Source organism: Narcine bancroftii, chromosome 2, assembly GCF_036971445.1.
Source record: "Narcine bancroftii isolate sNarBan1 chromosome 2, sNarBan1.hap1, whole genome shotgun sequence".
NCBI lineage: Eukaryota > Metazoa > Chordata > Chondrichthyes > Torpediniformes > Narcinidae > Narcine > Narcine bancroftii.
This window is the reverse complement of record NC_091470.1, coordinates 361044958-361068811: the sequence shown is the minus strand read 5'-3', so window position 1 is coordinate 361068811 and position 23854 is coordinate 361044958. Positions and strand designations below refer to the sequence as shown.

The following is a 23854-nucleotide window of genomic DNA, read 5'->3' as shown; positions in this document are numbered from 1 at the left end:
GGAATAAAGTCCTAACATGTTTATCTTTTCCCTGTATCTCAGTTCCTGAAATCTGGGCAACATCCTCATAAATATCTCTGCACTCTTTCAATCTTATTGCTATCTTTCTTGTAGTTAGGTGGCCAAAATTGCACAGAATACACCAAATTTGGCCTCCCCAATGGCTTACACAATTTTACCATAACATCCCTGTACTCAATACTTTGATTTATGAAGGCCAAAGTGCCAAAAGCTCTCTCTACAACCCTATCCACTTGTGACGCCACTTTCAGGGAATTAATTACTTGTATTCCCAGATCCCTCTGTTCTACTGCACTCCTCAGTGCCCAACCATTCACCATGTATGTCCTTTCTTGGTTGGTCTTTCCAAAATGAAACACCTCACACTTGTCTGCATTAAATTCCATCTGCCATTTTCCAGTCGGTCCAAATCCCTCTGCAAGCTTTGAAAACCTTCCTCGCTGTCCACAATGCCTCCAATCTTAGAGTCACCTGCAAACTTGCTGATCCAATTTACCACATTATCATACAGATCATTGATATGGATGACAAACAACAATGGTCCCAGCACCGATCCCCGAGGCTCACCATGAGTCACAAGCCTCCAGTCTGGCAAGCAATCATCCACCTCTATCCTCTGGCTTCCCCTGTCCAGCCATTGTCAAAACCAGTTCACTACTTCACCATGCATACCTAGCATCTGTACCTTCCTGACTAACCTCCCATGTGGGACCTTGTAAGAGGCCCTACCAAAGTCCATGTAGACAACATCCACAGCCTTTCCTTCATCAACGTTCCTGGTAACCTCCTCAAAAAACTCTACAAGATTAGTTAAACATGTCCTACCATGTACAAAGCCACATTGACTCACCCCTAATCAGTTTCTGGCTATCCAAATAAATGTATATCCAATCCTTTAGAACACCATCCAATAATTTTCCTACAACTGATGTCAGGCTCACTGGCCCATAATTTCCACGGTTACTTTTGGAGCCTTTTTTTAAACCACAGAACAATGTTCAATCCTCCGGCACCCCACCCATGGCTAAGGATATTTTAAATATTTCTGCCAGAGCCCCTTAAATTTCAACACTAGCCTGGTCCAAGGGAATATCTTGTCAGGCCCTGGGGACTTCCTCTTCTTTAATCTGTACAGGTGTCATGACCTCATTGCTTGTTTTCCTTACTTCCCACGACACTGTGCCCATTTCCTGAGTGAATATTGATGAAAAAAAAATTAAGATCTCCCCTGTCAATCACTCTGATCCTCAAGGGAACCAATTTTGTCCCTTACTATCCTTTTGCTTTTAACACACTTGGAGAAACCCATAGGATTTTCCTTCACAATATCTGCCTAAGAAACCTCGGTTTTTTTTTAGCCTTCCTGATTTCTTTCTTGAGTTTTTCCCTCGCATTTTTAATACACCTCAAATACCACATTTGCTCCATGTTGCCTATATCTGCTATATACCTTTCTCTTCTTCCAAACCAGATCCCAATATCACTCAAAAATCAAGGTTTCCTATACCTGCTAACCTTACCTTTAATCCTGACAGGAACATACAAACTCTGTACTCTCAAAATTTCACCTTTGAAGATCCTCCACTTACCTAGCACATCCTTGCCTGAAAACAACTTATCACCTGTTCTGTCTTGTTCCCTAAAAGGAGATCCAATATTGCATCCTCTCTGGTCCATACCTCTATATATTGATTGAGAAAATTTTACTGAACTCATTTGACAAACTCCAAGCCATCTAGCCATTTTACAGTACGGGAGCCCAGTCAATTATGTGTAAAATTAAAATCCCCGACTATCACAACTTCATATTTCCTGCAACTGTCTGCTATCTCTCTGCAGATTTGCTCCTCTGATAATTGGGCGATCTATAATGCAACCCCAGGAGTGTGGTTATACCTTTCCTGTTCCAGAGCTCCACCCATATAGCCTTAGAGAGAAGCCCTCTAGTCTGTCTTGCCTGAGCACAGCTATGATATTTTCCCTGACAAGCAATGCCTCTCCTCCCACTTTCATCCCCCACCCCCTGTTCTGTCGCATCTAAAGCAACAGAACCCCAGAACACTGAGCTCCCAGTTCTGCCCCTCCTGCAACCAAGTTCCACTAATGGCCATAGTGCCATAATTCTAAGCTCATCTGCCTTTCCTACAATACTCCTTGCTTTGAAAGAGACTCATTTAAAATTTCCACCACATACTACTCGTTGCTAATACCTAATGTTTCTCCTTTATTTTAGAAGGGCAGCAAGGATAAGACAGTTAAATGCAGGCCAGTGAGCCCTGTGTCAATGTCGGAAAATTATTGGAGAAAATTGCAAAGGATACATTTGGAAAGGCAGGGACTAATTACAGATAGTCCACTTGAGTTTATGCAAGGCAAGACCTGCAAAATAATTTGAATGAATATTTTCAGGCACTAAAAAAGAACATTAAAGAAGACAGGAGAGTAGATGTTGTCTTTACAGATTTTAGTAAGGCATTCAGCAAGATCCTGTATGGTCAACTAGTTCATAACATTAAAGGACATGGGATCAAGATGAGCTGACAAATTAGATCCAAAATTCTTGGTAATATGAAGAAAGGATACATTTCAGATTGGAACAAGAGAGCATAGATTTAAGGTGAGGGGAAAGGTTTTTGTTGAAATGTCATTATATCTGGATCTTGCTGCCAGAGGAAGTGGAGTCAGGTAGAATCACTATAATTAAGACAGTTACATAGACACAAATCGGAAAGACATAGGATAAGGACCTACAACAAAAAGAGCCATGTAGATGCACTGGTTCCAATGGCCTGTTTCAAAACTATACAATTCTATGATTATTAGTCTGCCAATTGTAGACATCAATGTCATGGAAGAGAATAAATAGCTTTTACCTGTACCGATGAGTCACCCCTGATACATTTTGCTCCCTCTATAACTGCCATGTATGAAAATCTCAACTGATCTGGGGTTTGTATGAGTCCCATCCGGTACTTCCTCATCTCTAATAGTACTTCTCTGATGTCCACAGAAGAGGGATCTTGGCGTTTCTCCATCTGTAAGAAATACGTTCCACTCAGCTGACAATGTAGTCATGTAACAACGGTTTTAAAAAAGGTCCCCGTTTGTCATGCCTGCAGTGGCAATAACTGCTACAATCACGGCTACAGTATTAAGTACAGAATGCCAGTATTAGTTGTCAAGTCCTAGGATTCTCCAAGTCACATTCATATTGCGGTCATTAATTTGCTTCTGAATGGGAAGGTTGGGAAGGACAGGCAAATGGAAAAGCAATTGCTTTGTAAACAGGAAAGTTCTAAGAAGAACCGTAAGGAATCATTATATGATTGTCAGGACCAATCAAAGATTATGACTAAAGAGCATGGTACAAATTAGCTGCTTATCATTATCTTCTCTGGCTTGGCTTCGCGGACGAAGATTTATGGAGGGGTATGTCCACGTCTGCTTATCATTATACAATAATGTCAAATTGAAAACCACTCTCCCCTATTTAAGTCAGGAGTTGGAATCACAATTCCAAATTTGTTGAATTTATCCAGATATTAAATTACCTTGGCAAAAAAAAGAGGATGCAAAAATCACTTGTCAGTGAAGGGCATAATTTGATAGTTTCAATAACTCATTAATTAATCACTTACCAAAACAAGACAGGTATCTACCAGAGAAAAGGTACCAGATCGTCCAATGCCGGCACTGCAGTGAACGACAGCAGGTCCACAATCAGAGTTCAAGCAGCCAGACTCTCTTACTTTGAACAAAAAATTAAGGAATGAAGCAGGGGATTCAGGTACTCCAAAATCTGGCCAAGTGGTATAATGGAAGTGGAAGATTTCTCGAGTGTCTCCAGTCTAGTGGCACAAAAGAACAAGAAACACAGATTAAATTAGTAGCATTTAAAAACATGGGTAATGCATGAGCAGATATACAGATCTGGTGCAGGACTGACAGATTTTCCAGATGATTGCATGTGATATCTATTAATACTCCAACACAATTCCAGAACATTACAGGTAAAACCTTCCCCACAATCAAAAACATCTGCCGATAATGCTGTCGTCAGAGGGCAGCAGCAATCATCAAGGATCCACATCACCCAGCACACGTTCAGTTCTCACAGTTAACATCAGGAGAGAGGTTGAGGTACCAACACTTATCTAAACACATCAGGCCCTGAACTTCAAATCTTTATGTTCCTTTGGACCACCTGATCACCCATATCCTAAATCTCTGTTTTGTTTATTTGGGCTTCTGGACATTTCCCAGTTTGCAGCAACATTATCAAATTCTTAAGGACAATGGAAACAAAATTTTGTCCCTTTACTTCAAATTAGCAACAATTACATTACATTGTGAAGTTTGCACACCACCTGGTTCAGGAACAGCTCCTCTCCCTGCACTATCAGACTCCTCAACAACAAACACAATCAGCGACTCATTTAAGGACTCTTACTTTTGCACTTTATTGATTTAAAAAAAAAATCTCTGTATTACCCTTTGTTTACATTTCTTTATTTGTTTACATATGTCCATTGAATACTTGTTTTTGCACTACACAAGTTAGAAAGAATTCTGCCGCACCTGTAGGAAAAAGGATCTCAGGGTTGTACGTGATGCCATGCATACACTCTGATAATAAATCTGATATCTGACAATTATAATTCATTATTTTATTTTAAGAAATTAAATAGTAGGTCCATAAATTTTCACGGTGCCCAGTAAGTTTAAAGGATGTACAGGGTCTGGGGATGCATTAAGTTTAAGAAATGGAGAAAACATTACCCAATTAGCAGATGTTCAACTATCAGGGATTTCCAAGTACTGTACTGTCATCAATTATGGATGATTGGAGTTCTTCTTTCCTATTAACAGTGATTACCTAGGAATTCCTGCAACTTGTTCCTATTATTTTTTTTTAAAAGGACCTTCCTTGTAACAAGCAGTCATGTAAATAAAATGGGAGTGGCTTCATCCAGATTGCCAGTTTCCAGAGGGCTGAGCACTGTTAAAATTAAATAGGTCATATAAAAAGGTTTCTTCAGATTGAAGGTTCTGACAGAGGCAAGCCCAAAACCAGAGAAATGGAAACTGCTTTTTGGAAGAATACAATCAGAATTGGAAATAGATACTTTTTGGCTGAATGCCTTATCAAATCCTTGAGCAGCTGAACAAAAGCACTCCACGACTGCAGAGCCAAGGTTATAGTGCTGTGATAGCAGGAGATAAGTATTAGGTAATAATGCAATTTGTGTCCCTGTAGGACACAAATTATGGTGTGAGGTGTGGAAAGAGAGCCAGGTGACCAGCAGGGGACCAGTCAGGGAAAGCAACTAATGCAGGAGACCCCTGCTGTTATTGCTCTTGCTTTACCATACAGTCTTAGCTATTGATTTTTTTGTTTGGTGGGGCAGGAGATGAATAGGCTCCCAACGAGGACTGCAGCCACGGCTCAGTTTGCGGCACTATGGAGAGCACTGTTATGTAGAAGGTGGAAAGGGAAAAGAAATAAGACCAGGAGAGTGATAGTGGCAGGTGATTCCATCAAAACAGGGCGAGATGGCACATCTGTGGCTATAAGAGACACCAGATTGGTACATTGCCTGCATGATGCTTGCTCAGGTCAAGGATGTTTTGAGGTGCTTCAAGACAACTTAAAAAGGGAGTGGGGGGGGAAGGCATCAATAGCTAAAGGTTGTGGTCAATACAAGTGCCAATGGACAAGATCCTGCAGCACGAGCTTCAGGAGCTGAAAGATTTAAAAGCTCAGTGGCATAGGGACCAGGACAAGCTGGCAAACTGGCTTGAAGATTCACCTAGCAATAACACTCACAAGGTGATGATGGAGGCCAGTTTTCATTATCGGATGCCCATGACTAATGGAGTCCCACAAGGACCACAACTGGTTCTGGGACCCTTGTTAATTTTGAAGATGGAGGAGGAAGGCAAGATCAGGAAGATTATGGAGGATACAATTGTTAGTGTAGAATGTCATCTTGGGCTAAAGGAAAATATCAGTGTGTTGGTGAAATGTTTGCAAAGGGCAGATGGAGTTTAATCAAGAGGAGAGGGAAGTAGAAATAAAGCTAGAAAATGCACACCATAAATGGTAGGGTCTTGGAATGAAATGCAGAACTGAATGGCCTTGACGTATGTCCATAGATCCTTGAAGGTGACAATGCAGTTAGTCAATGTGGTTAAGGTAAATGGCTACTGACCTGAATTAGTTGGGACTCTGATTTAAAAAAGAGGTACCATATGCTCCAACTTTATAGAAATCAGATGAACTAGTTCATGCAATTCTGGTCACCAAGGATATGACCATGTTGGAGAGGGTGCAGGGGAGGTCCTCCATTCTGGCATGAATAAATTCCATTATAAGGACAGGCCGGAGAAGCTCGCTGCTCTCCCTGAAGCAGGGGAGGTTAAGAGGAGACATGATTGAAGTAAAAATAAGGTGTATAGATTGGCAGATTGCAAATGGGGAGTCTGCAGGAAACTTTTTCCCTTATCAGAGACAGATAAAACTATAGGACATAATTTAAGGTCATGGAGGGTAGCAGGAAGATCTTCACCCAAATTATTTGGAAAGCACTGCCTGAAAGTGGATGAAGCAGGTCATTAACAGCATCCAAGGAGTGTTCAGATGAGCCTTTGAATCACTTAGGCATTGAGGACAATGGGCCAAGTGCTGGGACACAGGATTAATGCAGAAGTATGCCCTTTGGTGTGGATGTTGAGCTATAACTGGCGACTGTAGTCAAGGGACTCACACCAGGCTCCGGACTGCTGGAGACTGGCTCAAAACTGACTGAAGGGGTATCAGGTATTGAAACCAAGATGTGAGAGGGTACAGAAGGCCCTGAGGGTATCCTGATTGTATCAGAGTTTTTCATCTGGAGCTCGGGTTGCTGATGGCTTGGACTGAAGGTTGTGGCTGCAGGAGAGCTTGGGGGGGGGGGGGGGGGGGGAGAGGAGTCCATGGATACTTAGTGACTCTGGGGGTGAGATTCTCTTTTGCTTCTCTTTCTCTGACTATAAGGGGCAAATCTTTGTCTGCCATACAGTAGACTAAAGGAAGTTTTGTGTAATATCACATTTTCTGTTTTATTACATGGCAATAAAATAATTTTTAAATTTAATTTTTACATTTTTTTATCTTAGTACATGCCATTTAAAACAATGCCAACCAATTGCACTCAAATTAACATACAACCCCGTATGCTTTGGAAGGTGGGAGGAAACCAAGTGAAACACAAAAGTCTGCAGATGCTGTGAATGCAGTACAAACATACAGAAATGCTGGAGAAACTCAGCGAGTCTCACAGCGTCCATATGAGGTAAAGATATATGACCGACATTTCAGGCTTGAACAAGCAAAGAACAAGAAAGTGTCAGAATAAAGACTGAAAACTAGCAGGTGGAGGAGTCCAGCCCAACAAAAGGTGTTCATTGGATAGGAGGTGAAAATTGATTTTGGCTCTGTGAAAGGAGAGAGGGGAGACAGCTGGGGGAAGATGGGGCTACTTAAATATCACTACCACCAATCCAGTTAAAAATTCCCTTACAGAGCTTCTCTGTAATTGCAGCTGTCGCACAGTGTAATATGATTTCACATCTTCACATAATAATCTCAAGCTGAACCCAGTATCTTCAAATGACATTGTCTCCTCTTTCGTGCTCGGCCAATACTTTTCACATTTTACCTGTAAAGAAAAAGATCACATTTAAGTTTCACTAAGATGCACATAGTTATATTTATTAAATTGAATGCAGGCGTACTCGATTTGTACAGTTCTAGAGGGAAGGAGGATAGCACGTTTGATATGAATTCTATCCAAATTTTATTCAGAGCCAGATCTCCATAATATTTTCTCTCAGCATGGTAGGAAAGTATAAACTCATCAAAATACTGTATTAATTAAACACGCTTAAAGTTAAAGAGGTTTATGAAATGGGATTAAAACCTTATTGGGAAAGTTTTGCTACTTCCTTGCCAATAATTATTAGATGTCCTGTTCTCGCTAATCCTAAAATGTCGGCAGTCTATCACTCTCCATAGATACTACCTGACCCATTGAGTTGCTCCAGGACTATGTTGCTCCAGTTTTCCCAGCATCTGCAGATTTCTTGTTTACCTCTGTATGCCTCTAATTATGTCCGTTTATCGAAAATTTAAAACCAAACTTTGGATTAAGAGCATGGAACAAAAATCTCACCACATTTGAAAATATTTTTTGTGTAATTATTTGGGTCAGAAATGAAAACTGATCAGCTTTGCGAGATAAATGGATCCCCATGGAGTACTATAATAACATTTAGTAAAGGAATGAACACTGGGTGTGGGTGATTGAGGGAAGTCAAGTGCAGCTGAGTTCTTCCAGGCAAATCTTTTTCAATGGTATTTTGAAAAATAAATAATCAAATTAAAGTTTATGAGTATCTGTACATATGCAACCAGATGAAATAATGTTTTTTCTGGAGTTTGCTGAGTCGCAATATTTCAGCATTGTTAATTTTTTAAAGATAAAATTAGGAAACACAAATCATACTACTTCATCATATGGTAATGTTATAAGATTTTTCTAACTGAGATCTAGATTGCCTTGAAAGAAAATCCCTTAAAAAGCAAGGTTAGCTGGAATACATCTTTCAGTATTTTGCTAAAAGTGTTACCGTTGAAGTTAATTGAAACTTCAGGAGGAATGGATTGCCACACAGAGATTCCCAAGTGTTGGTCCTGCCAATGTGCATTCAAAGCTCTGGATTTTATTTTAAATAACCTGCATTCCACTGAGAAGAATACGCAGACATTTTTTCCCCAAAATAAAGCATCAGTAAAGACATGTCAATAGTTTTCATCAAAAAAAATCTGCAACAAATGATGGGTTTCAATGCTACAAGCGTGTTAATAAAATGGTTAACATGTCTAAAAAAAATTTTAAAAACAAATCTAAATGATGCTGTATCTAAAAACACGAAACATTCGTCATTGAACAAATTAATAGTGCAAGTATAAGAAATGAGTGTCATTATGGAGATATTGTTGCAGGGTGACCAAGGCAGGGAGATGAATATCCAAGGATATTAAATGTTAGGGAGGACATGCAAAATGGAAAAAGAAGCTAGTATAATCATCAGAAATAACTTTAGTTCAGAAAATGAAGATGTGGCTGGAGCAATGTACAAAGGGCCAGGAAAGATTTAGAGTTATCTTTTGATCTCCTAAGTGGTGATGGAGAACAATGTCAAACAGGAAATTAATGATGCATGCAATGAGGTACAACAGTAATCACAATTAAAATCAATTGAACTAAGCCAAAAAAAAGTCAGTATTGCTATAATTTAATTTTTAAAAATTTAAATATACAGCAATAATAACAGGCCATTCCGGCCCATGAACCTTTGCCACCCAATTATACCAGTGACCAATTCACTGGCCTTTGGAACGTGGAAGGAAACCAGAGCACCTGGTGGAAATCCCCAGTCATGGGGACATACAAACTCTTTACAGCTAGTGGCAGATTCAAACCACTACTTCATTGTGCCACCTAATGCTGTAGAAGAATACATGGAATCCTTTTTTTTGGACCAACCAACCAACCTACATTGTACAATGAGAAGGACTTGAATCTATTTTGTAAGGGGTCCTCTGCAATAAAGAGATTGTAATTCAAAATCTTGACATTAGATAGAGAATGAGTGCAGGAATGGCAATGCCTGCATGGTGCAAAACAAAAGAAAAGTGAAAAGTGATCCAACCATTGCTAACAAGAACAATATTAGATCCAAAGAAAAGTTTTCCATAATTGCTAGAAAAATCAGAAGATTAGGGAGCAGAATAAATTTGAGCAAGGCAAACAAAATGATTAAAAGAGCAAAGAATAGGAAATGAAATTGCAGGAACTAAAAAGTAGACTGTAAAAGCTTCAAACTTGAAAAATATTTTAAAAAGTGTAGAGGCAGGTACAATGGTGATGTTTAAATGCATCTAGTTCAGTCGGACAACCTAGTTAGCATAAACAAGCTGGAACTAAGGGCCCATTTCCTGCTATGCAACTCCATAGGTCCCTTGCAGTCAGAAACGGGGATTCTTAAGCGGGAAAATGAATGATGAATTAAGCAAAGCTAACATGACTATTAGGAAGAAAATAGTTTTGGGGAAATTAATGGGATTGAAAGGGAAAATAAAAATCACCTTGCTTCATAAATGGATTTAAATTTATTGGAATTGGGGTAATATCTTGGCATGGATTTAAAACTGAAGGACAGAAATCCTGAAGCAAATGGAATTTTTGGGGAGGCAAGGAATAGGTTACTATTAGATTTAGTTCCTTCCTTTGGCTTGGCTTCGCGGACGAAGATTTATGGAGGGGTAATGTCCATGTCAGCTGCAGGCTCGTTTGTGGCTGAAAAGTCCGATGCGGGACAGGCAGACACGGTTGCAGCGGAAAATTGGTTGGTTGGGGTTGGGTGTTGGGTTTTTCCTCCTTTGTCTTTTGTCAGTGAGGTGGGCTCTGCGGTCTTCTTCAAAGGAGGTTGCTGTCCGCCGAACTGTGAGGTGCCAAGATGCACGGTTGGAGCCGATATCAGCCCACTGGCGGTGGTCAATGTGGCAGGCACCAAGGCAGTCCTTGTACCTCTTCTTTGGTGCACCTCTGTCTCGGTGGCTAGTGGAGAGCTTGCCATATAACACGATCTTGGGAAGGCGATGGTCCTCCATTCTGGAGACGTGACCCACCCAGCGCAGCTGGATCTTCAGCAGCGTGGACTCGATGCTGTCGGCCTCTGCCATCTCGAGTACTTCGATGTTGGTGATGAAGTCGCTCCAATGAATGTTGAGGATGGAACGGAGACAACACTGGTGGAAGCGTTCTAGGAGCCGAAGGTGATGCTGGTAGAGGACCCATGATTCGGAGCCTACAGGAGTGTGGGTATGACAACGGCTCTGTATACGCTAATCTTTGTGAGGTTTTTCAGTTGGTTGTTTTTCCAGACTCTTTTGTGTAATTTTCCAAAGGTGCTATTTGCCTTGGCGAGTCTGTTGTCTATCTCGTTGTCGATCCTTGCATCCGATAAAATGGTGCAGCCGAGGTAGGTAAACTGGTTGACCGTTTTGAGTTTTGTGTGCCCGATGGAGATGTGGGGGGGGGGGGGCTGGTAGTCATGCTGGGGAGCTGGCTGATGGAGGACCTCAGTTTTCTTCAGGCTGACTTCCAGGCCAAACATTTTGGCAGTTTCCGCAAAACAGGACGTCAAGCGCTGAAGAGCTTTAGTAACTCACAATAATCCAATGATTGAGATGCTATAATTTTTTAAATTTAAAGATACAGCACAATAACAGGCCATTCCAGTCCATGAACCTGGGCCACCCAATTATACCAGTGACCAATTATTTGCTGTTTGTGGATGACATTAAACGGAGTGGAATAATGAATTGGGAGGATGATGCAAAGAGGCTTAAAGGAAACTTAGATTGTACAGAAGATTCAAATATACCAAAAGTAAGGTAAATAATGTGGATAAATGTGAACTTAGCCAATTTGGTAGAAAAAAACAGAAGGAAAATATTTTTTATTCAAATGTTAGCTGGATTGGATCATGTCCATGGACAATGAGACTTGAGATTTGCTTTCAAAACACCAGCAAATACAAGCAAGCATGCAGGTATGGCAGTTCAGATAGCAACATGCAAATGCAAGCAAGCATGCAGGTACGGCAGTTCAGATAGCAACATGCAAATGCAAGCAAGCATGCAGGTACGGCAGTTCAGATAGCAACATGCAAATGCAAGCAAGCATGCAGGTACGGCAGTTCAGATAGCAACATGCAAATGCAAGCAAGCATGCAGGTACGGCAGTTCAGATAGCAACATGCAAATGCAAGCAAGCATGCAGGTACGGCAGTTCAGATAGCAACATGCAAATGCAAGCAAGCATGCAGGTACGGCAGTTCAGATAGCAACATGCAAATGCAAGCAAGCATGCAGGTACGGCAGTTCAGATAGCAACATGCAAATGCAAGCAAGCATGCAGGTACGGCAGTTCAGATAGCAACATGCAAATGCAAGCAAGCATGCAGGTACGGCAGTTCAGATAGCAACATGCAAATGCAAGCAAGCATGCAGGTACGGCAGTTCAGATAGCAACATGCAAATGCAAGCAAGCATGCAGGTACGGCAGTTCAGATAGCAACATGCAAATGCAAGCAAGCATGCAGGTACGGCAGTTCAGATAGCAACATGCAAATGCAAGCAAGCATGCAGGTACGGCAGTTCAGATAGCAACATGCAAATGCAAGCAAGCATGCAGGTACGGCAGTTCAGATAGCAACATGCAAATGCAAGCAAGCATGCAGGTACGGCAGTTCAGATAGCAACATGCAAATGCAAGCAAGCATGCAGGTACGGCAGTTCAGATAGCAACATGCAAATGCAAGCAAGCATGCAGGTACGGCAGTTCAGATAGCAACATGCAAATGCAAGCAAGCATGCAGGTACGGCAGTTCAGATAGCAACATGCACATTGATCCTTCATAGCAAATGGATACGAGCACGATAATAAAATGATTTTAGTGAGACCACCCTAGAATAGGGAATTTTGTATTATATTGCAATGGTGAATGGCTACCCTTGCTCATATTTTCTGAGTTTATACAGATAAAGCCTTACTTGCATACCTATGGCCAGCATTTGCCATAACATTTTACTTGCAAAAATGGCGAGCAAGGCAACCTGTAACAACACCATCAATAATGCTTCTCAGGCACAACAGTGCCTTTCCAGGTTATGAATACAAACAGTAAAATCATTCAAGGACTCGACTTCCAAAGACACAAACCAAAATTTGGCTAATTAATTTGTTCATAACATGGTGATGGGGCAAAATCTTTCTGTTTCGTACTGTATGACATACATGCAAGTTACTGGTTATACATTTTGCAAGCTTAATTTGATCTTCACTTACTGATTCCTTTTCAATGACGCGATTAAGCATCACAACTGCTCTGCTTTTTTGTTCCCATACCATTTGCCAGAAATGTCCACATGAATTGGGAAGTGGACCCTGTTGAAGAACACAAACAATGGAATCATCATCTTTTTAAGCACTGCATGTACAATGAGCCATTGCCATGACATGAAACTCAGAATTTATTGTTACAATCATGCCATAAAATTCGTTGTTTTGCAGCAGGATCACGTGCAAATATTTATATAAACCATCTTAAAAATAGTGCAAGAAAAAAGTTAATGTAAGGCAGTGTCTTTGGTTCATTCAAGAATCTGATGGCAGAGGGGAAGAAGCTGTCCCTGTGCCGCGGGGTGCTTTTCCTGATGGTAGTAGAGGGAAGAGGGCATAGCCTGGGTGGTGGGGGTCCTTGAGGATAGAGGCTGGTTTCTAAAGACTGTGCCTGTGATGTCATAGGTAGTTAACAACCCTCTGGAGTTTTTTTCTTGTCCTGAGCATTGACACCTCAGTACCAGACAGTGATGCAACCAGCCAGAATGCTCTCCATGGTACACTTGCAGAAGTTTTCAAGTCTTCGGGGACATACCGAATCTCCTCAAACTTGACAAAAGTTTTACCCATTGTCATTACAAAATGAATGTAATATTTTTAAATTACTTTTTATTTTACTGAAGCATTAAACACGATAAAAAGCCAATACTTGCAATTAGCAGAATATGGGCTGCTTTCAGCGCCTGTCCTTCCAAGTTGCCTGTGCAATTGTGGAATTCATGAAGTAATATACGTTTGTAACAGAACATACATCATGAAAAAATAAATTTTACTACTTAAAATGATAATGCAATGACCATCTTGGGAAGATTTTGATTGAAACAATATTTCAAAATATTTTTTATTTTCATTTCTCTCTATTTTGTTGCGAGCCAGTGAAAGCACATTTTCATCGTAGATTCTGTTCCTTTTGCTACTCCAGGTCACACAAGGTTTCAAGATTGATCAATTATTTTAAAATTCAGAATCAGAATTTATTCTTATGATGTCACAAAATGTGTTGTTTTGCAAAGAACAGCATAACAATGCTCCTCCCCACCCCCAACCCATATGCAAAGGTTATATAGTAAAATCCCCATTATCCGGGATTCAATCCCCAAGAAACTCAAACTGGCAAAAAAAAACAATAAAATGAAATTAATAAATAAATAGATAGATCCAAAGAGATATGACTGGGCAGAAAGACCTCGCAAGGGAGCATTGAGACTTCATTGGACGCACACATGTATATTCTGCTGAACGAGCAATGCCATCAATGCACGCACGTTCTTTTCGCTGTGGCCACTTGCGTGGAGGTGAGTCATGTTGTCAGTGAGGAATGTGCGTCGAGGGACTGACCAGGAGACTTGGATGGAGGTGATTGGTGTTGTCAGCGCAAGGGAGGTGCATTGAGGACCTGACCAGGAGACTTGCGTGGAGGTGATTCGCATTGCAGAGGGCCTGACCAGGACACTTGCATGGAGGTGATTAGGGTTGTGCAGAGGGCCTGACCAGGACTCTGGTGTGGGAGTGAGTCGGATTGCACCGAGGGCCAAGTAAAGTTTGGTCAGGGCTTTTGAATTTAAATGGTAAATTTTGTAGGTTATGGAAATCTTTCCAGATTAAAATGAAAAATTTAAAATAAATAAAAATTTAAATAAAAGTTTAAAATTGTAAAAGTAAATGTCCTCCAAAGCAACACACAACTCCTTGCTGAAGATGGGAGCAAACATTTAGCCTGCGCAACACTCCAACCATAGCAGCCATTTGAACAAAGTTTCAATAAAGTTGTTTGAATAAAATGGTAGCACCCAGGATGAAGAGCCGGCCAGTGGGGCAACTCTCCCAAAGTATCTTCCTGTCCCTGCCTAGTAAGTAAGAGTCTTTATTTTTATTAGTATTAGGTATGCAAGTAAGGCTTTATCTGTAAACTTGGGAGGGGCGGGGGTCTAATTATGATGGAGACATGGTTAGCATAGTAGCTAGCACAAGGCTGTGACAGCATCAGCGAGCGATCAGGTCTCAAATTTAAATTTTGTAAATTATGAGAGTTACTCAATTAAAGTGAACTTTACATTATTACGAGCTCCTGTTTCATTCAGTGCAACCATTCACAGCTGTGGAGAGACTGGGTGGCAACAACTAGTCCAAGCTGTAACCAAATTTGCTACTTTGGAGAGAAGAAAGAACATTTGCTGCTTTTTCAAGGGAAACAGGGGGGTGAGAGTCATTTGAGTGGAACACTGAAGGAAACAGCATTCTGGTTGGCCAATAGCCATCAGAAATGACAGACCAGAAATGACTCTGTGCGATAATGGGACAATTCAGATGATGCTCCTTGTCAAGTTTTGTAAGCACGGAGGAAGTCACGCGTTCCTACCCAAGGAAAAGGGGAGTGTCACACACACACACACACACACACACACACACACACACACACACACACACACACACACACACACACACACCCCAACTAGCTGGAGTGTTCACTGACATTTTCAACCTCTCATTGTGGCAGTGAGAGGTTCCCACCAGCTTCAAAAGGGCATCAATTATCCTGGTACCCAAGAAGAGTAGCGTGGGCTGCTTGCTGCAATTCACCCATCAGCACAATCGCTCTATAGCAGATGCAATATCGCTGGCTCTCCACTCAGCTCTGATCACCTCAAAAACAGCAATTCATATTCTCTTCATCGACTACAGCTCGGCCTTCAATACCATTATTCCCTCAGTGCTGATCAAGAAGCTACAAACCCTAGGCCACTCTACCTCACTCTGCAATTGGGTTCTTGACTTTCTCAATGGAAGACCACAGTCAGTATGAATTGGAAACAATGTCTCCACCTCACTGATCATCAACACAGGAGCATGCCAAGGATGCGTGCTCAACTCGTTATACCCAGGCACAATTCCAACTGTGCCCAGGCACAATTTTTTCTTGGCCAATTCCAAGGCCATCTACAAATTTGCCGATGACACTACAGTTGTCGGCAGAATCACAAACGGCAACAAGAAAGCATACAGGAGGGAGATAGATCAGCTCGTTGAATGGTGTAATGACAACAACTTTGCACTCAATGTCAGCAAAACCAAGAACATGATTGTGGACTTCAGGAGGAAGTCAAGGGAACACGACCCAGTCCTCATTGAGGGCTCAGTAATGGATAGGGTGAAGAACTCCAAATTCCTAGATGTCAACATCTCCAAGAATATGTCCTGGAGCCTCCACATTGATGAAATCACACAAAAGACTTGCCAGCAGCTATACTTTGTGAGGTGTCTGAGATGGTTCAGTATGTCACCGAAGATTCTCGTAAACTTCTACAGGTCTACTGTGGAGAGCATTCTGGCTGGTGCATTAAAGCCTGGTATGGAGGTGCCAACTCTCAGGACAAGAATAAACTCCAGAGGGTTGTTCACTCAGCCTGCAACATCACAGGCACCAGACTTCACTCTATCGAGGACATCTACATGAGGCGTTGTCTTAAAAAAAAGCAGCCTCTATCTTCCAAGCCCCACCACCCAAGCCATGTCCTCTTCACTCTGCTACCATTAGGGAAAAGGTAGAGGAGCCTAAAGACGAGTACTCAGTGGCACAAGGACAGTTTCTTCCCCGCTGGCATCAGATTCCTGAATAATAAATGAACCAAAGACACCGTCTTACTTTACATCCACTATAATTGTTATTTTATTTTATATAGTAATGTTAAGGTATAGTATGTTTGCACTATGCCACAAACATTGAATTTAATGACTTGTTCATAACAATAAATCCTGATTCTGATTTGACGGTGTTACATTATTAGTAGTTATTAATAAATATAGTGTTTTAAAAATAACACTGTTTTGGTGAATTTCTATTGGTGCTGGTCTGCAATGTAACAACATAATTAAAGACTACAATACTAATTTTTTTTCCAAATTACTTTAAAAGATAAAAGACGGTGCAAAATATAAACAGTGTATTCTTGATGCAGGTGTGTTTGTTATTTAGGCATTGGAAGAGTAAATCTCAGCCAACTGGAAAATGGGGATTCTACCATATATTGGTTGGTTTATATGTAAACAACAAGGTGAAACGTTTTTAAAAAATGGGCTTACCCAGCAGTGAAGAACATAGAAAAGCACAGTAATTTTTAAATGCTGAGAAATTGGGAAATGTTGATGTTTAAAAGGATCTGGGTGCCCATGTACACAAGTCACAGGAAGTTCATATGCATGTACAGCAATCAATTAGAAGCAAAAAGTGGTAATGTTGGCTTTTAGGACATAAAGGTTTGAATAGTGAAATGGCAATGGCTTATTGCAGTTACATAGGGGCTTGATAAGAAAGTAGGGTGATGAATGTGGTGTATATAGGTTTTCGTAAAATTTTTGACAAGGTTCGTCAGAAAGTCATGAGGCATGGGATCTATAAAAACTTATCTGTATGGATTCAGAATTGGCATGCCATAGATGGTAGCGGGTGGTAGTAGATGGGGTGTTTTCAGGATGGAAGTCAGTGACCAGTGGTTTTCCTCAGGGATATGTTCTGCGACCACCATTCTTTGTGATTTTTATAAACGTCATCAGCAAGTTTACAGATGCTACAAAGGTTGGAGGTGTTGTGGATAGTGTAGCAGTTTTTTGTGGTTTACAATAAGATATAGATTGGATGCAGTGTTGGGCAGAAAAGTGCCAGATGGGAGTTCAAGCTTGAAAAGTGTGACATGATACAATCTGGAGATCAAACTTGAAGGCGGAGAACATGGTTAATGGAAAGATACTTGGTAGTCTGGAGGAACAGTGGGACTTGGGGTCCAAGTCCACAGAAAGCTCAAAGTTTCCAACACAAGTTGATAGGGCGGTTAAAAAGGCACACAACATATTGGCCTTCAATAGTCAGGGGATTGAGTTCAAGAACCATGAGATAATGTTTCAGCTCCATAAATGGAATATTGTGTTCAATTCTGGACTTTTCATTACAGGAAGACGTGGAAGCTTTTTAAGAGGGTGGAGAAGACATTTACCCAGATGTTGCTGGGATTAGAAAACTTGTCTTTCAAAGAAAGGTTAAGCCAGCTCGGGCTTTTCTCTTTGGAGTGGCTAAGGATGAAAGGCAAAATTAGATTATGAGAACCACAGTTAGGGTGGACAGCCAGCACCTTTTTCCCAGGTGGCAATGGCCAATACCGGGGAACATGGGTTTAAGGTGAATGGAGGAGAGTTTACGGGAGACTTCAGAGGCAAGTTTTTTTTTTTAAAAGCTATGTGGTAGATACCTGGAATGACTGTCAGGGATAATGGTGGAGACTGGTACAATAGGGACATTTGAAAGACTGAGATAGGCACAAGGATGCAAGAAAAGTGAAGAATTATGGGCTGTGAGGAAGGGAAAGGTTATATTGATGTGGAATAGTTTGTATAGGTCAGCACAGCATCATTGGTTGAAGGGCCCATACTGTGCTGTACCGTTCTTTGTTCTACATTCTAATGCATCTCGATTATGTAAAGATTTAGTCAGTCGAACAGCACAGAAACACACCCTTCAGACCAACTCACCCAAGCCTAGCAAGCTACCTCCCTGAGCTAGTCCCATTTGTCCACTGTTGATTCATTTCCCTCTTAATCTTTCCCATCCTGTCCAAACATCTTTTACATATTGTAATTGTACCCACCTCTACCATTTCCTCAATATCCACCACCCTCTTTATTGTACCTTTTCCTACACCAAGGCAACTGTATCAACATCTTGAACGGTTATAACATGATGACCCAACTCAGTGACTTCACTGATGAAGGAAAATGTGCCAAATACCTTCTTCGCCAACCTGATGACTGGCATCACCACTTTGAGAGAACACCTTTCTAAACAGGTGGATCTTGTCTCTCAGATCCCAGCCAGCATCTTACCCATGTTTGGACTCTATTCATTAGAATATAGAAGAATGAGAGGGGATCTTATAGAAACATTTTGAATAATGAATGGATTGGACAGAGTAGATGTAAATAAGATGTTTCCCCTGTTGGGTGATTCCAGGACAAGAGGACACAACGTTAGCCATGCTCCAGTCTTCTCGCACTTCATCGGTGACTAACGTTAATACAAAGATTTCAACCAAGGCCCTTGCAATTTCTTCCCCAGCTTCGTGCACTGTGTGTCAACAGTTCATTTGTAATATGATGTGCTTCAAGACATCAATGTTCCCTCCCTTAAATTCTTTAGCTTCTGTGACATTCTCCTCAGTAAATACAGACTAGAAATATTCATGAAGATAATTTCCCATGGCTCAACACAGAGATCACATTGATTCACAAGGACCCTCTATTCTCCCCAGTTACCCTTTTGTTTTTAATACAAATGTCGAATCACAAGAAAAAGGAACAGAAGCAGGCCATTTGCCCCTTTGAGTTTGTTCTGTGAAACCTCCCTGAGCTAAACTGTTCTCGCATCTAGTTCCAAGTTCCAACCTTGTCCCTATATCCCATGATACCCTGACTAATTGGATACCTATCAACTTCCCCTTTAAATTCCCCCAATGATCCAGCCTCCACAACTGCACGTGGCAACGAATTCCACAAATCCACGACCCTCTAGCTAAAGAAATTTCTCATCTGTTGTAAATTGGTACCTTTTAATTCCAAGACTGTGTCCTCTTGTCCTGGAATCACCCAACAGGGGAAACATCTTATTTACATCTACTCTGTCCAATCCATTCATTATTCAAAATGTTTCTATAAGATCCCCTCTCATTCTTCTATATTCTAATGAATAGAGTCCAAGAGCCACAAAGCCTTCTCATTCCTGGAATCTACCTCTTCTGTACCCTCTCCAACCTTGTTATATCCTTTCTAAGATTATGGGGCCCAAAACTGCACACAGTACTCCAAACAAGGTCTCACCAGTGCCCCATAGAGTCTCATCAATACCTCTTTATTCTTATACACAATCCCCTTTGAGACGAATGTCAACATAGCACTTGCCTTCTTCACCACCGATCCAACCTGGTAGTCAACTTTCAGGTTATCCTGCACAAGGATCCCCAAGTCTTTATGTACTTCTGAGGTTTGAATTTTCTTCCCAACCAAATTATAATCTCATCATTTATTTCCTCTCCCAAAATGCACAACCGTACATTTCTCAACATTATATCTCATCTGCCATTTTTTCACCCATTCTCCTAAGCCGTCCAAGTCTCTCTGCAAGCTTTCGATTTCTTCTACACTTCGTACTCTACCACCTATCTCGGTGTCATCTGCAAACTTTGCCATGAAACCATTTAATCCACAATCTAAACCATCAATATATGATTAAAAAGTGGCCCCAACAACGACCCTTGCGGAACACCACTAGTAACAGGCAACCCTTTGCTTCTTGCCTATCAACTAATGCTCTACCCTATCTACTATTTTTCCGATAATTCCATGTGCTCTCATCTGTTATATTGCTCCCTCAATTTGCCTGTCAAAGCTTTCTCATGTCCTGTTTTGGTCTTCCTAACTTTTTTCAAGTGTATTGCTACATCTTCCATACTCCTCCAAGGATTCACCCGAGTCCAGCTGTCTATACCTGTCACATTGTGATTGTAGTTAATACGCAGGTCCTAGAGAAACTCAACAGTTCCCGCAGTTTCCATAGGAAGCAAAGATTTATAACCAATGATTCGGGCCCAAAGCCTTCGTTGGCTCTATATCTTTGCCTCCTATGGACGGTGCAGAAGCTGCCGAGTCTCTCCAGCACTTCAATGTATTAAGACCTTATCTTCGAATCTCACTTCGTTTCCAACAGTAAATTCAGATTCTTTTTATTTCAAGGTCATCTCAAAAGAGAACTACAAGAACAATCGTAGTTTACTCAATTGGTAAATATACCCAATATCTAGAATGCTTTTATTATTTTACTGAAAAGTTAACACTTCAAATTTTATGGTGTGACTTGTAACCAATCTTACTCTCCCAATTTTGTAATATAATCACACACTTAACATGGTTTTGTTGTGCAAAAAATCTGTACATTTTGATAAGATTCTTTGATAAGAATTATTGAATTTATTTCTTCGATAAAAATTAATGAATGTATTTCTTCACACCAAGTTAAGCTACCGTTAATCTGTATATTCCTGTATTGCTTCAATGTTCTTCTGAAGTGCTCCAATAATAGTTTATTAAATAGCATTTCAACTTTTTGCACAGATCTCTTCTGCTACCTCATGCAAACCAAAAAGATGGACACCGGGACAGTAAAATGAGGAACCACAATCTGACTGATAGGTGGGGCTGAAGGGCATTCTACTTGTATTTAAAGACAGACATACAGCATGGTCCACTGGGTCAATGCTGAAATATCACCAACCCATTTTTACTAACATTTTATGCTTTCAATACCTAGTTGTGAATGAGGAAACAGGTTTGGTAGGTCTCAAAGGCAAGGACTCTGGACACACATTTTGATGGGGAAGGATTTTATTTACAGAAAGCAACTGTGGGAAATGGTAACAGATGCAGCACATGTATACACAGTTTACAGCAGCCGTAGGAAAGTATTAGCGAACAATTAATAATGAACGTAGGAAAAAGTGTGGGAACAAAATATACACACACAATGATCAAGGGAAAAAACTCACTATGATACCCCACTACCCCTTGACTCAGTGTAAGCACAGCTCTATGCTACAAGGGATACTAATTAAATGCTCCCAACCCTTTTAACTGAGCACATCTTAACAGTTTCTCCAGTGCCTTCCCACGTTTCTTGGCCTGGAGCGAAGCAAAGCAGTTCCAAGCTTGCAAAGAGAGAGAAGAAAGAACACATGGCACCTTTTTAGTGCTGGAAAGTCCAGCCCAGGTTGTTAGCAGGTATAAAGGCTCAGTGCCAAGTACAGGCAGGCTGGAGAGTCCAGTCCAGCAAATTTACATGGATACAATGGCAAGGTGCTGGACCAAACCTTGATTGGCAACTGGTGTGTCCTCCGACTGTCTTGTGACAGCCACAACCCTTCCCAATACACTTGTAAAATTCCGTCAAGTCTTCACAAAAAAAATTGCTACTTTTATCTTTAAAATGAAAACCATACCCAATCAGATTTACTGACATCAAATTCTACTTGCCACTGCTATATCTTTGCAGTTTCCTTGAATCTTGTTCAGTAATTTTCAAATTTGAACACAAATCCTTGCAGTTCTAAACCTAAATCACTGATGTACATATTTAACAGAGCACCAATCAATGCTGCTAAACACTTGAGAACATGGACTGGTTTTTGGGCTAATTTACTCCCCAACTACCAGTTAAATTCAGAGGAGAGCAATTCAAAGTAACCACGCGCACTCGCTCGCACTCAGCTATAATTTACAGAGTACGGTTATGGCCCAGTGCTTTATTACCAGACAACTTGAGCTGATGCCCGCACTAACAATTCCAAGAAACAAGTTTAAATCCTACCAGGCAGCTGTAGAATTTGAATTCAGTTAATTAAATCAATCGGAATTTAAAAGAAAACAAGCATTCTCAGAAACTACCACACTGCCTGAAGCAATCTCCCAACTCACAATTATGTTGTTGACTCTTCATGACTATGAACAAGCCGTTCAGTTGCATCACCACTAAATTCAAACAGAAGAATAATGAAATTGGATAAACCACCTCCCATCAGCTGAGGCCCCAAAGTAATCAACCTCAAAACTTTCTTCACAAACATAACCTTAACCTGAATGATTGGAAAAATCTTCTGTGAGGCAGATTTCCCAGAGTCAGGTGAGACTGGGTACAGACTGGAAGATCGATTTGTTGAGCATCTAAAAATCTGTCCACCACAATAGCATGGATCACCCAGTGGCCACCCATTTCAATTCACCATCCCATTTCCTTGTTGACATGTCTGTGCATGGTCTCATGCACTGCCAGATTGAGACCACCTACAAAATGGAGAAACAACACTTCATCTTCTGTCTGGGTAACCTCTAATCAGATGCCATTAACATCAACCTCTAGTTTTTGTTAACCCCCCCCCACCCCACCTTTCCCTAGCTCTCTTTCACTTTCTCTCTCCCCTCTGTCTCCTTTCACAGAACCAAAATCAATTGTTATGTCACTCCTTTATCATATCCAATTATTCCTAACTTCTTTTGTTGGTCTGGACTACTCCCCCAGCCAGCACTGCCTCTATTCTGAGTTTTCTGATTTTTGCTCATTCTTTGAATATTTCTTGAAGAAGGGCTCAGGCCTTGGATAAACCACCTCCCATCAGCTGAGGCCCCAAAGTAATCAACCTCAAAACTTTCTTCACAAACATAACCTTAACCTGAATGATTGGAAAAATCTTCTGTGAGGCAGAAGACTTCTTTATATCCTCTGGATGCTCTAAGATCGGCTGAGTTCCTCCACAATTTCTGTGCATTTTCACTACAAACACAGCATTTGCAGACTTTCAGACTGTGCGGACAGAGTGAATAAAGCACCAAGATCGCTCCATCATGATCCCTGGATACATTGTGCCCAACAGAACAACAGTCCTACCAGAACTATACTGCAGGAAGGCGCAACTCCTGAGAATCATTAACATTAAAGATACAAAGCAGTAGAACAAACTAGCAAAAGTAAACTTGTCATATTCCCTCAGCTGAGAAATCGGGGATCCTCCATGTTGAGGATGCAAGTTCACCAAAGATAACAAGTTTTCATACAAAATGACCTCTGGATTGGTGGGGGAGGTTGAAGAGAAGTATTTCAAGTGCTCATAAGAGCCAGGGGATCAGCTATGATCACACCAAGAGCAGCAACAAACATCTTTTCCCACGCAGGTCACTGAATCTATCAGATTCATGCCAACGCACACAGGAATCTCATTCCCCACTCCTCATTT

General features: G+C 41.0%; 1 protein-coding gene and 1 long non-coding RNA gene across 10 annotated transcripts in view; one reads left to right on the top strand and one right to left on the bottom strand.

Annotated features, from left to right (window-relative positions):
• The window catches only part of LOC138755813 (tyrosine-protein phosphatase non-receptor type 2-like), a 131762-nt gene that overhangs the window by 30637 nt on the left and 77271 nt on the right, over positions 1 to 23854 (bottom strand). For 7 of the 9 annotated variants that reach the window (XM_069922475.1, XM_069922476.1, XM_069922474.1 and 4 more), the window contains 4 exons: positions 12981 to 13079; positions 7584 to 7721; positions 3660 to 3869; positions 2895 to 3056 (listed from right to left, as the gene is read on the bottom strand). In XM_069922475.1, coding sequence (XP_069778576.1) covers positions 2895 to 3056; positions 3660 to 3869; positions 7584 to 7721; positions 12981 to 13079 — 609 coding nt within the window. Of the gene's footprint in view, positions 1 to 1097; positions 1212 to 2894; positions 3057 to 3659; positions 3870 to 7583; positions 7722 to 12980; positions 13080 to 23293; positions 23405 to 23854 lie in introns of those variants that run through there. The other 2 variants (XM_069922477.1, XM_069922482.1) reach the window with 2 other exon arrangements.
• On the top strand, positions 14135 to 21293 carry LOC138752827 (uncharacterized). The gene is made up of 3 exons (XR_011350979.1): positions 14135 to 14329; positions 20808 to 20854; positions 21186 to 21293. It is a non-coding gene; the product is annotated as an uncharacterized lncRNA (long non-coding RNA).